Below are 16,367 nucleotides of genomic sequence, written 5' to 3' on the forward strand. Positions count from 1 at the left end.
CGAAGTCCAGTGGTGCAGAAGGGTCTAATGCTGATCTTATCGGAACAACTATTTATGGAAACGCTTTTGACAAAGGTCGCTCAAAGAAAAGAATACGAGTACCACCAAAGTTTTCAACAACAATGGACAGCCATTGTGGAGATGGAGGATTCTGCTGTGTGTTTAAATCCACAGATGGGGAGTATCCCAAAGCGTTCGTATTCGACGTTGCCAATCAACATTTTGCCAAGTGGCATCAAGACAAGATAATCAAACGAATAAGAGACATGCCTTTGTTGGCAAGAACTGCTCACCATCCTACCAGCATGATAGAAAATCAAATTGAATTACGTTCACGATTAACGGATGGAAATCTCAACGCCTGAAGATTAATCTGACGAAAACATACTGTCAACCCATTAGCAAAACCAGGAAGCACCTGAAGTGTCATTGATCATAAGAAGTGCTTTTGTCATCATTGGTTAGCAAAATCATAACGTTATTTAAAAGAATTCAGAGACTGTATTGTACTCTAAAAGTGTTGGTTCGACATAAATGCGCAAATACACCTGTATTTACTTTTTTAAATATTGCATGGCTCTTTTGAAATTACGTTTTAAAATATTTGGCATTCATGACTCTCTCAGTCAAAAAGGTTCCCAACCCCCGGCCTAATATAATACCAATACTCAGAACACATAAAGAAGAGTTTGTATGGATGCAAGTGTTTCAGTTGGCCTTGAGTCATTTTTAAGAATATATTCATGTATTATACCACCTGTCTACATGTGCTACTACACTGTTCGTGTTTAAGCACCGTGTGGTGTTGCAAATTAGCATTTGCATAGCATATTAGCCTAAACCACTATGACACTTGGATGGGTTGACGGTTTTTTTAGTTGAATATATGTTTTTTGTAACCACCCATAAATACAATAACTATGATGCTACTGTAAATAATGGTGCTGGTTTTGTGAGCCCATGCAGGATGTTTTGCATTGTGTGCAAAGATAATGCCAGCAGACTTCAGAACTTGTGTGGTTTGGATAATTACAGAATGTGTCATTTTAAAATTTTAACAGGGAATGGTAGCTGCTTGGAGCACCTAAGATTTTTTTGTTAGGGGGGTGGAATTGTTGACTGTTTTTCATTGTGAAATTTTCTACTCCCATTTAATGTTTGTGACATTTTTTTTGCCTGCAAGTCAAAACAAGCACAAAAAAAAAAAAGAAAGTTGAGTCAGCTTCAATTCAGCTTCCACTAATGATAAAACCTGTCCGTGATGTCACACGCATGCACACAAAACAGGACATCACATAGCAAGCGTCCGTACTGCACTTGCGTCGGATACATATCAGATTTGTATGTACATATGAAAGAGGCTTAGGTTGGTAATGAAAAAAATATTGGAGTTGTTCTGTTCACACTGACATGAAAACAACCCGATACGTGTCACACGGGGCAAAAAATAAATACAATTGGAATTGACCTGTATTGTGAACATAGCTTTACTCTGCGTGTGACCATCTGGATGTAGGTTTTGGCCAATTGTAATCGGGGGGTGTTGTTCTAGGTTGGTTATATGTATCAGCCACTGTTACCCACCCCTTTTTTTAATTCAAGAAGCTGCATAGTAGAAGCTCGCTTGATTGGGAATCGGTAAATCAAGGTACCTTTGTATGTGGAAACCATGGGGGCCTCAGCACTTATATTGAAACTGAAAAATAAAGTGGTCAAATCAAAACAGACATACCCAACTGTCCTTTCGATTTTCACCTTGTGTGTGGAAAATGTATTATATTTTCATTCTGTATTGGTAAGGCCAGAAATCTTTACACATTTTTATTGTAGTTGATATTATGGGCAGATAAATTTAAATTACGTTATCTAGCGCATTGTAGAATGTCTATTTACCAGCCACAAGCACACAAGGGCCCAAGAATGTGCGTTCACATCAGTGCAAGTGTGCATGGAGGTTGGGGTAAAGGGCACCCAAGCTTGTCAATTAGTCTAGAAAAATGGTGACGTAACAAAGGTCAAGACAGAGTTAAATAAATAGAACACAGACTTTGCAAAAGTCTGGGAGAGGTGGAAAAAAAACCCTGACAGGCAAAGTCAAAATGCCATGTTTTTCTACTTGCATACAAGTCCTGTGGTGTATTACCTGGGGTGATGATTATGCTCTGGGCCTCTTTAATCATGTCCACAGTCTGATCCACGTTGACCTCGGTGTGCGTCCCTGTGATCTCCATGGGCTTCCCAGTACCGGTGGAAGACGTCCCATAGCCCCCCAGGATCACGTTCGCCAGCGAGCGGTTCATGGCCTAACGGGAAGAATTGTTTTCATTTTTATTATCGTCTCATTCTGTGTTGACTTTATTTATAGTCAGAAATGAGAGTAGATTTGTCTTGAAAACCACATATTTTGAGCCACAACAACCTAACTAATATAGTGAGGTTAGAGTCCCTCCTGGTGGATGGGAGAAGACCAACAAGAGTTCTTTCAACTTGGTCGCCTTTTCCACAAAGAGATCCTGCATCACATCAACGCGAAAAAGGTAAGCAGAAGGGCATCGAGTTTTGCTGAATGCACAGATTACTGTTGCTTCCGATAACGGGCGAGTACTTGATTGTGAGCCTGGAGGAAGTTTGTTCGGTTATGAATCCATGCGCCACTTGTACGCAGTGTCATGCATGAAGATATGCCTTCACGGATGAAAATGCTTTGATACCCTCCAACAATTTGAGCTCCAAATCAACAAGCTAACTAGCCTCAGCCATAATTGTCATGGTAATTAAATCAGGACCATTGGCCCAGCAGTTTAAGGGTAGAGAGTCCTCTCAATCTTAAATTTCAGCAAAACAAGAAACAGGTTATTAAAACGTGTGTTTGATCCTGCTTCAGTGTCCTCGTTGAGTAGTTTGACGAAAACACGTCACAGACATGTTATTAAGATATCTGGGAAAGACTTTAAATTCAGAAAAAAATGCCTCTATTATACTTCAGACTCTAGTCTTATCATTGCAGAATACCCTTTAAGATTATATTATTAATCTATTATAGTATTATCACATCTCTCTCTACCGTCATCCCTGCATTCTGAAAATAACTCAGAATGTTAATTTTACATGCAGTTTGAAAGGGGCCACTGGAGCAGCTGATTGAGTCTTGTCTCAGTTGAAAATTGCAAAATGTATTTTTGTCCACCCCTACTTACCACACACATAATGTATGACAAAATGGCACCAGATGATCCGATGAGGGCGCCGACGATGGTGAGGAGGTTGTTATTAAGCAGGAAGCCTTCGGCGCACAAGGCCCAGCCAGAGTAGCTGTTCAGCACGGTGATCACCACCGGCATGTCGGCACCGCCGATGGCTGCCGTTAAGGTTACTCCCTAGAGAAAAACAGAGATGAGCATGTTTGCACCTTTTGAAAAGAGGGATGCTGTGTAAGACATTAAAACAAAAGACTGCTATGCCTGGATCCCCCTTAAAATAAAATCCCAAGCAGCACTGAAAAGAAAAGGCAATTGTTTTATCATCATCATCAGTGGTCTTCCTCTAATGAAGATGATACATGAGACAATAAGAGCCTGATTGGAGCGAAGGCATTTAGGATCGACTCCCATCCAACTGATACAAAAGCCAGGTTGAAAACTCTCTACAGACCCCCTGATTCGTCCATTGAGGATATGAGCAGATGTGGGAGTTGGTGAAGAATTGATTTACTAAGCTGCCAATGGAACATCTTTTTCTTGTAATGACAGCAATGTATTTCGCCTGGTTAGTTGGCCTTCTTGGCGAATTATGATGGATTTTAAGGTAGCAGGGGGAAACAAAGTTGAAACACATCAAATCCCAAGTATTTGAAAGCCTCCCAAAAGAGGCTCTTGCTTACTATGATAGATTGTGTCATCCTGACTTCGGTTCACTAGAAATATTAATAAGTCATACAATGACAGAATTAAAGAAACTGCAGAGGTCAAAAATGCTTTCAATATCCTGCAGCTAAAATTTGAGCTGAATCTCAAGGATAAGAAACTCTTGAGGTACATTTGCAAAAGGTTAGGTGTGACTTTAGAGTGGTGATGGCTAATATAATTAAGAGTCAATTGCAAGCAGGAAGCTGGCGCTTGAACAAAGTAGAGTCTTTTTGCCACGATGGTTGCCAGACTATGAACAGATTTCTGGGCACCTACTGATGTCGGTGCAACAGACTACTTATTGACTGACTTTCCTCTTGCCCGTCTACGCCCCCTTCGCGATGGAAATAAGAAATCAACATTCTTACACGCTCCGTCCGTCATCATTAACAGATTCTGATCTGTGTCCGCATAAACGCCGCCGTAAAAATGAATACAGTACTTCGTTGTGCGCACGTGGCCTAAAGCCAGAAAAGTACGCACGCGAGCCATACCATGAGGGCAGACAGAGCAGAGACTGAGCCGAGGCAGGTGATGCCAGTGACGTAGCTGGGGTCCAGCATGTAAGGGATCATCCCGCCAATGCTGCCGGCCATCAGAGAGGCATTTAGGGCGTGGCGGGCGGGGAGAATCAGGGGGGCGCTGTTCAGCATACCTGTGAAATGGAGAGAAGAGTATGACCATCATTCCGGGTTATACTGCATGGTTCAAGCGATACAATTGAGATGAAAGCCAATCATGTTCAGGGCTCTCTTTCCTGTTAATGATTAATGTATTCGCCTTGCCATAAAATTAAACCAGTGATACATGAGCAGGCACAATTTAAAACAGGGTCAAATATCATTATGTACTAATAATTCATACATACATTCATTTTCCGTATTCCATCTCCTCTCTCGGGTCATGTGAATTATTATAGCAATTTTTTTCTTGAAATAGATCATTTTGGCAATTGTGTGGGATTTGATTAGGCTACCATCTGATCTAAAGACCCAATGTGTTGTTGCTATATCTTGAAAGAAATTAGATGTAGGGATTTTACAATTTGGCAGAAACCAAAAGATGTACAATTGTGATTGAATGAATAAAATAAAGGATTCTGTATTGTAACTGTACTGGAATACTGGAAGACGTACGAGGGGGGAAAGCAGACAGAATAAGACCATCTTCAGTCTTCCGGGTGCAGACTTGAGACTATTACCTTTGAACTTTTACCATTCCTTAGTTAGATTTTTACCAATTGTTATCTTAGTTAATAAGTCAAGTACAGTACAATGAAGCCAAAAATCTTACTAGACGTGGGATGGCCCTTCTAATTTAGAGAAAATAGTTTCCTGTTTTTACCTGATAACACTACGAATTATTGTATGGTTGGACTTGTGCAACTCTAGATCAAATCAAAAGATCAAATTCAGTTCACCTCAAGAGATTATAGAACATTCCAAGTTCTTTCTGAACTTTGACCTGAAAACATAACATTCCTCACTTTTTGTGAGAATCGTATTGTCAAGAACCAACGGTGCGGGGCTAGACCCAAATGCAGGGCATGATGTTAGGCGCAGTTTTATTCATAGCTGAGGTCATACACAGGCAGATGCACAATAACGCTAGGGTATAAGCCAAATTTGGAAACATGAACTAAGATGGGACTAAACTATGGTGGCACAGAATCGCTGTGACGAGGACAGCTCACGCTACAATTTCTCTCGGTGGTGGGGATACCTGCTGGCAGTGAACGCAACGAACTGGGAAATGCCAGTGACAAAACTCCTACTTAAATACTTGGTCTAATCACAGTGCCTCATGCGAAACGGCCGTGACCGTTGATAGGTGCCAGAGATGAGACCGCCCAAAGCGGTGGCCAGGCCACGCCCCTCTTGGCCGTGCTCCATTCTTGCTCATGACACGTATATTCAAATGAAATGCTTGCATACACAATAAGTATGAACTTCTCAAACCTTGCAGTTTGCCATATGCCACCAAAGAGCCGCTGAAAGTGATCCCGCCGATGAAGGTGCCCAGGTAGGCCACTATCTTGGTGAGATTGGCTGCGGGGTCTGTGGCAAAGTGAGGGTACTCCACCATGTATTCTGCCACGCAGGTCAGCACGGCCGCCAAACCCACCAGGCTGTGGAAGGCAGCTACCAGCTGGGGCAGGTCGGTGATCTGGATCCTCTTAGCAATGGTCAATCCTACGGTGGAGAAAAGAAATAATTACACACACACACACACACACACACATGCAGTAATTTCATGAACACAGTGTAGTGCTGGGAAGTGGGCCTATGGAACCATGTGTTGCTGATGGCCAGTTATGGCGACTTTCCATGTTTGTGTATGTGCACGTGATGTGGACTGTTTAGTCTGGACCATGGCTTTGTTAGTGAAACAATTGGCATTTAAATTCAATGATCAAACTGTCTCATGTCAGTGAGAGATGGTGACTAATGCACAAATCTGACAAGCTGCAGAGACACCCCTCCCTCGGTCTGGCAGTAAATGAGAGACACACACACTGTTTGATGCAAACATCACAGAGCACATCCGCACGGCACACACCTGCTTCTTAATCTATCTAAACAGAGAACAGATGCATGCACAAACATCCACATACTTCACATCTAAACAAGATACCTACCATGTGGCGCATCATGTAGCTACAAATTCCGACTCACCAGCGGTGCCGCCAACAGCCATGGCGGCGCTCATCTGCGCCAGGAGCTCGGGACTGGGCTTGAGTGCCCCCAAAGTGGCGGCAATTCCCCCGGCGACTCCCATTATACCCAAGGCGTTACCCAGGCGAGCTGTGGACTGGTTGGAGAGGCCAGCCAGGGCACCGACACAGCACATTCCGGAGCCCAAGTACATCATCTGATGAGAGGAGTGGATGGATAATGCTCAGAAAAATAACTTTTACATGGAAGGTTCTGTGCACATCTGGACAAACAAGACCATATCAAAAGGATGATTATCTAACTTTGAAATGCCAGTGGCCTATTTTAATGTCCTCTTAAAATGTACGGCGGATCTTATACAGGCACATTACCGGATTAAAATTTCCCACCTGCTCAATGTTGTATCCCGACTGCAGTGCTGCAGCGTATCCACCCACAAAGACACCAGCCGGAAGCAAATAAAGGTAGTTGTGCTCCGGGGGATCAGTGGGACGCTTAAACATGTCCAACATCTTCTGAGTCACCAGGAAACCACCTTAGTCAGACACAAAGTATAAACTTATGTGGGATACATACATAGAGGCCCAACATGAGTGGCATTGAGCTGGAGGGAAAACACTGCAGACACCCGATTCCTGTAAAAATGTTTAGACAGAGGACATTGATAAGAGACCTCTTGTGAGCCCAAGAACTGACATCAGGAATGCAGTGAGTACTTTTATGTCAGTGTAGATATTTCCCCCCCAAAATACCCATGTGGCAGCAGACACTGTCTTGTTGGTATAATACAGGATTGGCTAACATCACATTGGGTTTTGAATAGAGCTGGGTAGAGAAACCAAAAAAGCACTCAAGTAAGAGTACTGACTATTACCGTATTTTCCACACTATAAAGGCGCACCTAAAATCCTTTAACTTTCTCAAAAGGCGACGATGCGCCTTATATATGGATCAATATTCAGCCTTCAGTGCAGCTCCATCTAATGGATGCATAATGTAATCCCAGCTTCGACTGTAGCATCTATTGTATGCGCTTTCTAATGCGGTGCGCCTTATATGTGAAAAAGTTTTAAAATAGACCATTCAATTAAGGTGCGCCTTATAGTGTAGGAAATACGGAACTTTAGAATACAGTAATAGGACTCACGAGAAAGTTAAAAAGTAGTTCTAAAAAAAAATACATATGTTGAGTCAGTGTAACTAAGTACTCTCTGGGGAAAAAAATAAATACTTAAATGTCAATACAAGTAAGGCTGGAATTGTGGAAGCAGCTGAGGAAGTCTCAACATCCATCCATCCATCCATCACCACTTATCCTGGTTAGGGTCACCGAGGCGCTGGTGTCTATCCCAGCTGACTTTGGACAAAAGACGGACTACGCCCTGAACTAGTTGCCAGTCAGTTGCAGGGCACATGTTGACAAGGACAACCATTCACTCAGTGGGAACTGAATCCAGTCTGCCTGCACCAAAGTCAGATTAAGTGTTACAGTATTACCAACTCAAGTTCCCATCTACACTGTGACTTCTTCTTTTCCTTTCGGCTTGTCCCGTTAGGGGTCACCACAGCGTGTCATCTTTTTCCATCTAACCCTATCTCGTGCAACTTCTTCTCTGTCCTCATGCCCCCCCCCCCCCTCACAACATCCATGGCAAATGTCTTGGCATCTCACTAGGCTTCCACTGAAATGACAGCATAATACGGCTGCCTATCCTGTGCTGTCTTACGCACATTCCATTGTGTCAACAGTGGTCTGGAGCGGGCAGCCGTGGGTGCCGGGAATAAAGTGTAAATGTAGCCTAAGCACAGAAAGGAACAGTCTCTCCGTGAATGTGTTTTGCTGTGACAAAAAACAACAAGTCACAGCTCAGCCCGTGAGGAAAAATTCAGACACCTACCAAGTGATGAGTTTTGTGATGATGCCCAGAACAATTTGTCATTAGATGATGGAGGCCAGTAAAAAAAAAATGTGTGTGTGTGTGTGTTGGTCTTGGTCAGAGTACAGTTACTATAAAACCTTTCAATCATCTGATTACACAGGTTTTGTTGGTTGGTAGTTGCTGTAACTGACATGATGACCATGAGTATGTCAATAGATGTTTTTGTCAGAGGCATAATGGGAATTCACCAGCAATGTTGACTGAGGAGATGAAGGCGGCGAGCACAGCCAGCGTCTCTGCGGAGCTTGTTGGGGCGTAACCACCTCCCATTAGAGACAGCCCGCCCACGGCCGTCAGACCTGTAGAGAGTGGACATTTCGAAGATTAGGCCAGCTATCTCTTCACATAAAACAGTCTAAACTTGGATGATGATGGCTGGAATAAATATCAACAACATCAGCAGAACACCAGTCATAATCAGCACACAGACAGACACTTTATATTCAATTCTTCAAAAAGGGAATATTATCCTTTCCAGATTTGGAAATTAGAGCATTTGTGTGTTTGGCTGAGGAAGCTTTGATAACATCAGACTTGTAATGACTTACAGGCACGAAGATGCAACACACACATATCTGCAGTCAAAAAGATTTCAGCAGGTATTGTGTGTGTGAAGAGTTGGGTTCAGAAGTATTTGGAAAGTGAAAGTCATGGTGTTTTTTGTTTTATTGTGATGACATCTGCATTAGTTAAAGGGGAAATCCCTTGGTTTGCATTATCAATGTATCCAATAGGTCATGTAATATGTACTTTATCTTGACAATGCGATGTTAAATCCTCTCATTTAATCGTGTTTTGAGAAGATTTTTATTGACAATTACGAATTTTCAGGGGCGCTGCCATTTTCGCGAGTCACATGACCTACGTACCCGGATGTGACGTGTACTGTGCCGCAACAAAAGCTCGATTACATGGGACAAAATTATGCGGCACAGTACACGTCACATCCGGGTACGTAGGTCATGTGACTCGCAAAAATGGCAGCGCCGCTGAAAATTCGTAATTGTCAATAAAAATCTTCTCAAAACACTATTAAATGAGAAAGGATTTGACATCACTTTGTCTATATAGAGTACATATTACATGACCTATTGGATACACTGTTATCCAAACCAGCGGATTTCCCCTTTATGATGCCATGTCACTGTCAGGGTCTGAAAAATGCTCAAAACTATTTCATATAACAATTGCTAAGCTTTGTATAACAAATTATTGAAATGCTGTTTTGGACAATAAGTTCAATAAAAATTGTAGTGACTACTAAATAACTCACTATGCATTTCTAGCTTTAACTGTGAAACCCTCTACTACAAAGAGAGAGCCACATTTTGACTTTTTGAGCAAGTTATGTTATATAGGGAAAGAATTTTTGCCTCAGAGGAAAGCAGAAATCCCATTGCAGCAAAGCTAAATATTGTTCAGGAATCAGAATTTTTCTGCATGGGGGGGTTGAATTAACAGGACGCGTGTACAGGTTATGAAGGCTCTGTTAACTGCTCAGAATAAAGTTTTACTCACTGTAAACTTTACAAATAATGCATTGCCAAAACCCCCACTTTACATCATATTTATAGAGATCTGGTACCAGATATTTTGGATGCTGCATTGAACATTTGCTTCATAACATGTTGCAGGTCACCATTCATTAAAGCAGCAAACATAGCAAACTGAGATTCTCAGATTGACGTTTTCCATTGAACAGTGTCTGATCCATCTATGCCCCTCCTACTATAAAAACATCTGAACCAAACTCAAGATTCCGATACCATTTCCTAATGTCTGTGTGTTCATGATGCCTGGAACAACAGCTTCTGGAGGTCTTTTCCTGTAAGTGCAGACCGCCTGTGACTCAGCGGCATGCCAAACACAGAGGAAAAACTACCAAAAGGAAGGTGGACTGAGGCAGGAGGCAGGGCAAAAGCAGAGTGTTGATGAGAAGAATAAGAGTAGTGGGGAAATTAACTGAATATGATGCAAAACTCCTTCAGCTGTGGGTTTGATAACCTTATTCCTGCCTCATCCAATCAAGGATTAAAGATGACATGATCCTTGATTTTGTTTGACTGGAACTTTGTTTATATTTGTGATTGGCAGGTACTCTAGGGAAAGTTAAACATTACGTTTGTAAGCCCGTGAGCTAACTGACTAGTGATCTTAGACACTAAATATCTTACTCTGGCTCACTCCATTGTGGCGATATCTTTTAAGACAGGTCACTCACTACAGAGCGACTGCAGTCTGCATTCAGACCTGGAGTCGGTCCCATACCCATAGCTAAAAAAGAAGTTGCGTAAAAGAGGACGTTAAGAAAATGACTAGTAAAGCAAGAGAAGATTTGGAACAAACAGTGCTTAAAATGGAATGATCAGTGTCATTTTTGTCTGTACTTATCAGTGGGAATTTTCCAATGGAAGCACTTGTTACAAGTGCTTGTATGCGAAAGGCGGTGTTGAACCAAAACATCCATCAAGCGTCCATCTTTTTGTACCGCTAATCCTAAACTGTTTAGTTAAGAGTCGTAAAATTAAAATATGTATGATTGTCAATTGTTACACACACTTCACTGTTGTCAAGATGTCAAATGGGTAAAATCTAACTTTTATTTTTCTCCAGTTAAGCCCTCTAGTTCAACAAGCATTTATTTTGATTTACTTACCTCTTATTGTGAAACATAGCCCGACCTTTATTTAGGGAATGAGAGGATACTGTACAGTTGTGCTCATATGATTGATTACCAGGGCAGAACTTGTAAAACATACAATTATTTATTGCAGTGGCATTAAAAACAATAACAATACTATTGTTTATCATGAATGTTTATGAGACAGTAAATTGTTCAAAGATATTTGGGATTGTGGCAGGCCTAAACACATTGAGGGAGAGCAAGAGCAATGGATAAAAATATTGTTCACACTATAAGAGAGAGTCACAACTGCAATTAAAATCTGCAATGCAGCAAGACCACAAAACAAGACCTGTGAGATAGCCGAGGATTACTCTAACTGCATTCTGAGATGATAAATTGCAGCAGGGGACTCATTGGTCCAGGCATGGGACTCATTGTTTTTCTGTCATGTATCGCGGGGCTCACATAGTGTAAAGTGTTGGATGATCTACACCAACATAAATGGGGTGGGGGGGCATACCTACTTGAGTTCAACCAAATATGCTGTGTGCCTTCAGAGTCAGTAAATTTCATCTGGATTTGATATGAAATATAAATTTAACACTACATTTTCCAAACGTAATTTTACTTTCGGGCACTTAAATCTCATCAAAACAGGCTGTTGTGTCCACTGAAGATTTTATTGCATTTTGTTGTTCCCTGTGAAGAAACTTCACACTTTTTTCCTTTTCAGAACACGGGTATTTAAACTTTTGTGTCTAAAGTCTCAAAGGGTATAATATGAAAAGTGACCCTGAGGCACATATAAGACGAGCACTTACTTAAAAGCAGCACAGGCCTTGTGGCCAATAAAAGTTTTAAAAGATGTGAAAGGCGTCCATGTTAGTTCCCACAGAGGTTCCACAGCCCCACTCTGATGCCTGCGGAAGCAGCGTGCATGTACCACTAAATGAGTAAGAGACCACCCTGACCCCAAAGATCACCACTTGGTTTGCTACTTCCTACCTCAGCGTGGGTTGTCGGGGTGATCAAAGCGGCGGGAACACACACATGCACTTACCTCCCTGACCTTTGCACCCCATTGTGTTAAACAGCAGTCAACAACGGGGACACGATCTTTTAAAATTTTATTTGGATTTGGGAAGCAGAGATTAACTGTTTTTTAGATGATTAAAAAAAAAATGTACTTCCCTCACAAATTACACGTGGATACTGAGAAGGAGAGAGAAGACAAACTCAGGGGAACTGGATTAGAAGCCTAAAAGGTCTTATTTTGGGAATTTAGACTCCCATAGAGTGACTCTAGAAAAATCCCTTCTGACAGCTTTGACCCTTTTTTTTTTTTTTTTTTTTTTATACATCCGCTTTGTCCATATTTTTGCCGATGATCGCCAGCTTTGCTGTGAATGGTTGCCTCCGTGTAGAAGACACACTTGTAAGCGCACGCGGGTTTGTTATGTTGACATTGCTGGCTGGAGAGCTCAAATGTATCGTAATTTCTCGTGTATAATGCCTGCACATATTAAACTTCATCTGTGATCATCCCCAAAAATCCTGATCATTTGAACCGTAGTGTGAAGTAGTGAAGTATAAATACACACACACACATACACTTCTATGCAATATATATTCTGGCATATAATGGACACATTTGAAATTATTTAACAGTATTTTGTTATTATCTCCACATATTTCTATCTCCGTGACATTTTCTTTTATTTTGGGGTAAAAGGAGCAGAATTTGTAAATTGATTCCACTAACAGTTAAAACACAGTACAAGTCATATTGTAATTAAAATAAAATAAGTACAAATTGAAGCAGTGCATTTGCGCAGAAGACCAATACGATGTACAAAAAAATAATTTTGCATACAACTAACCTGAGATGGCATTGGTGACGGACATGAGCGGTGAGTGGAGTGCGGGGGTGACGCCCCAAACGGTGTGATATCCCACGATGCCCGCCAGGCCGAAGGTGGTGACCATCTGCGTGAAGGCGGCATTAGGGGCCGCCAGACCCAAACCCAACAGTGTGGCAAAGCCTACCACAGAGGAGGAAAACAGTTGACATTAAATAAACACACAGTGAAAGATTTTAAAATATATATGAATATATAAACAAGCATAAAAGTTCACTAATGGACCTTTCCGACTCGTGATCTTCAGCTGCGCCCCACTTACCTACAGTTGCCATCTTCCACAATCTTCCAAAATAGCGACTGAACAGAACAGGTTTGAAGTGGATTCTCTATCACGTATTCCCGGTAACATTGCAGTATGTGTTTTGCCAAATGCGCCAGACTTGTCCAAGAGGGTTTTACAGAGAGGTCTCAACTATTTCACGCAAGGATATGGACACGGAATTAAGATTTTGGACGGAGCAGGACGCAATGTCAGAGTTACAGCGAAACGTTGGCAATCGATGCAAAAAAGTTTGACGCCTCACAAACTTCACGTTGGAATCCAACAGGATAAAATAGTGTAATCGTACTGTGCATGTAAAGCAGGGTGAGTACTTTTTACTTGGAAAGATCACGAGTAATATCATTGTAGACTTTAGAAGTGAGTGGGTGTATTCATTTGACTTGGCTCGTAATGGAACCAAGTGCTCCGTCTTAAAAGTCTGATGTGATACAATTGGGCAAATCGACATTTATCTTGCATGACATTGCGCATTTATATATCACTCACCTGACTCTTGGGCATAAAACATTATACACTTAATTCAGTCGGTCAGTGATATGCGAAAGACCAAACAAAAAACACTGACATTCAAAGCTAAGAATAATTTAGATTTTCGTGAACGCAACATGCATGTCTTCAGATGGAAGGGGAAGACAGAGTGCCCAAGGACATGCTACAAATCAAACTTGGAGAGGGTGTGCAAACTCCAAAGAGGAAGGCAGTATTAATGTTCCATTGTTTTGGATGACCGGTAGAGCTTTTGTTACGTAATACTAATGTATTTGAACATTGATCATTTGGAGAACCAAGTACTTTTTTAGGTGGTACTTGGTGTAAAAGAACCACAGCTTTAAACAATTGCAGAACTGTTTTAGCCTAATCCAAATAAGGAGGTCGAGTAATTTACCACAATGGCAAATGTACATTTACCAACTTTCCTATCAGCATGTGAGGAACTCTCAGCCCCACCCCCTAGCACTCCTAAAACATGGCAATTTATTATTCTAAATGACTCAATTATACATCCAAGCTAATGAGCAGGTAGACGTCGACGTGCACTTAAAAAGCACCTAACGATGGTGGCGATGCGGCGGGGCAGTGACCAACGTGTGATCCGCAATTGAGTGCATGTGGAGCACTTACATTGGGGCCTGTGTGGAACCACAGGGAGCCATGGCTGCGGTGTCACTTCAAACGAACCCACGGAGCAACACCGCTTTTATACGGCGCACTTCCTGACACTAAGAGGGTGCCCGTTTTTTGGCTGAGTGTGCATGCGCTCGCTTTAATCTGCCTGTGACACTTTGCACCTCCCGTGCACATTCCGGCACAGACCTCAAAGAACTGATGCTTAACCTCCACCTCACGGCACACCCTGACCTCCCGAAAACTGACCCATGAGTACAAGGAGGACAATTAAAGCAAAATTAAGTCCAGAGAGGTGCCCATGTTGAGAGCGCTGAGTTTTCCTCACACTTTCAATGGCACATTCAGCAAACTAACCTCCAGTGTACACGCTAGCAGAAGTGAGTGTTGCCCTGAAGGGAGAGATATGGGAAGTCTTCTCGGCCTCCAGCTCCTTGACAGACTTGGGCTTCGGAGGAGCAGCGGTGGGCATGTTGTTGGGCTGAGGAGCCGGAAAGATGATATTTCCATTCTGAAAATGCAAATAAACAAAAAGGTGAAGCACACCAGAAAAGGAAGGAAAAAAAATGAAAGGAAAGATAAAAGCTGGGGTAGGAATGAGGGTAATCATTGTTCAAAGACATTTGTTAAGCAATGGCTAAGTTTTGAATGACTAAGTTATGCTTTCCTCTGAAAGTCTAATGACCTTACATGCATGTAACATTAGACGAATAGCATCAAAGTCAGCAAACTAATGGTACACTGGGAAGAATAAATATCTCTTTTTAATCCATCATTTATAAGATGCACAACAGGTCCTGTAAGTAAATACAGACAAAATACTCGTGTAGATCATTTATTTACTGGAAAGAAATTACTAGACCTTGGCCTACAACTGATAAAAGTAACAACAACAAAAAAGCCTGTCAACAATATGATGACCCAGGATGACAAAGTGTGGTTGGAAAAAATAGAGATGCATCAGCTCTGCCTTGACTGGTAATGAAGCAGAGGTCATGCATTAATTTAAAACCTGTAAACTACATTTGCTGGCCACAACATTTGGTACACATCCACAATCTAATAAGATTCAATACGAGCGCTTCCTTTCTACCTTTACATAGATAACAATGCTGACTTTGACTGACTGTCAAGTATGCCATGTTAAAAATATATATTCATAAGGTAGTCCAAATATGTAGGGGGAAATTGTACATCATACTTTCTTCATAACATAAGACCCATGTTGCAGTCACATTTTGTGACCTCCACAAGGTAAAATAACAGGGCAACAATTTTTCTTTTTACAAGTTCCCTTTTATGCGTTTATGTGCACATGCCCAGTGACATGTCAGAAGAGGCAAGGATGGGTCAAACCAAACGTCAATCAGTCTACCTACGCAATCAAATTATTGGCCACACTTGAATTAAGTGACGAGATGGATGACGGCTTTTTTTTTTTTTTTTTTTGCACGTGGATGTGATCGACCATAATTACCTTGGATATCGACTGGTACATCGCGATCAACGCATTAGGCACCCGTGCTCACCATCATAAATCATGTTATACTGGTATGTGAGTACTGGGGTCCCCATGTCATGGAAACACTGAGTCCCAGTCCTGGAACAATGAGTTCCTGCAACCTATCATGACTGGATACAGATACACTGAATGGTGAGACCCCCAGAAACAAACAAAAAGTGAAAAAGACTGCAGTAAAAGCCTGGGAAAGCATTTCAAATGAAGAATGCAGCAGTCTGGTGAACTCAATGAGTCACAGGCTTGATGCAGTTATTGCAAGTCAACTTTATGGCGCAACAGATTAAATGTTAATTCACTTAAAGTTAGTCATCCTTGTTCCAATACTTTTGCTCACTTGAAAAGGTGGTGGGTTCAAACAAAAGGTCCTCT

At 41.7% G+C, this 16,367-nt stretch overlaps 1 protein-coding gene across 1 annotated transcript in view; it reads right to left on the reverse strand.

Moving 5' to 3' along the window:
- Positions 1–16,367, reverse strand: part of nnt (nicotinamide nucleotide transhydrogenase) — a 35,319-nt gene that overhangs the window by 10,513 nt on the left and 8,439 nt on the right. Inside the window, exons 10-18 of the mRNA XM_061801840.1 lie at positions 14,834–14,987; positions 13,027–13,188; positions 8,709–8,819; positions 6,970–7,115; positions 6,581–6,776; positions 5,864–6,097; positions 4,400–4,560; positions 3,198–3,377; positions 2,144–2,303 (exon numbers count right to left, since the gene is read on the reverse strand). Coding sequence (XP_061657824.1) covers positions 2,144–2,303; positions 3,198–3,377; positions 4,400–4,560; positions 5,864–6,097; positions 6,581–6,776; positions 6,970–7,115; positions 8,709–8,819; positions 13,027–13,188; positions 14,834–14,987 — 1,504 coding nt within the window. The remainder of the gene's footprint in view (positions 1–2,143; positions 2,304–3,197; positions 3,378–4,399; positions 4,561–5,863; positions 6,098–6,580; positions 6,777–6,969; positions 7,116–8,708; positions 8,820–13,026; positions 13,189–14,833; positions 14,988–16,367) is intronic.

This window comes from Syngnathoides biaculeatus, chromosome 17 (assembly GCF_019802595.1).
Source record: "Syngnathoides biaculeatus isolate LvHL_M chromosome 17, ASM1980259v1, whole genome shotgun sequence".
Lineage (NCBI taxonomy): Eukaryota > Metazoa > Chordata > Actinopteri > Syngnathiformes > Syngnathidae > Syngnathoides > Syngnathoides biaculeatus.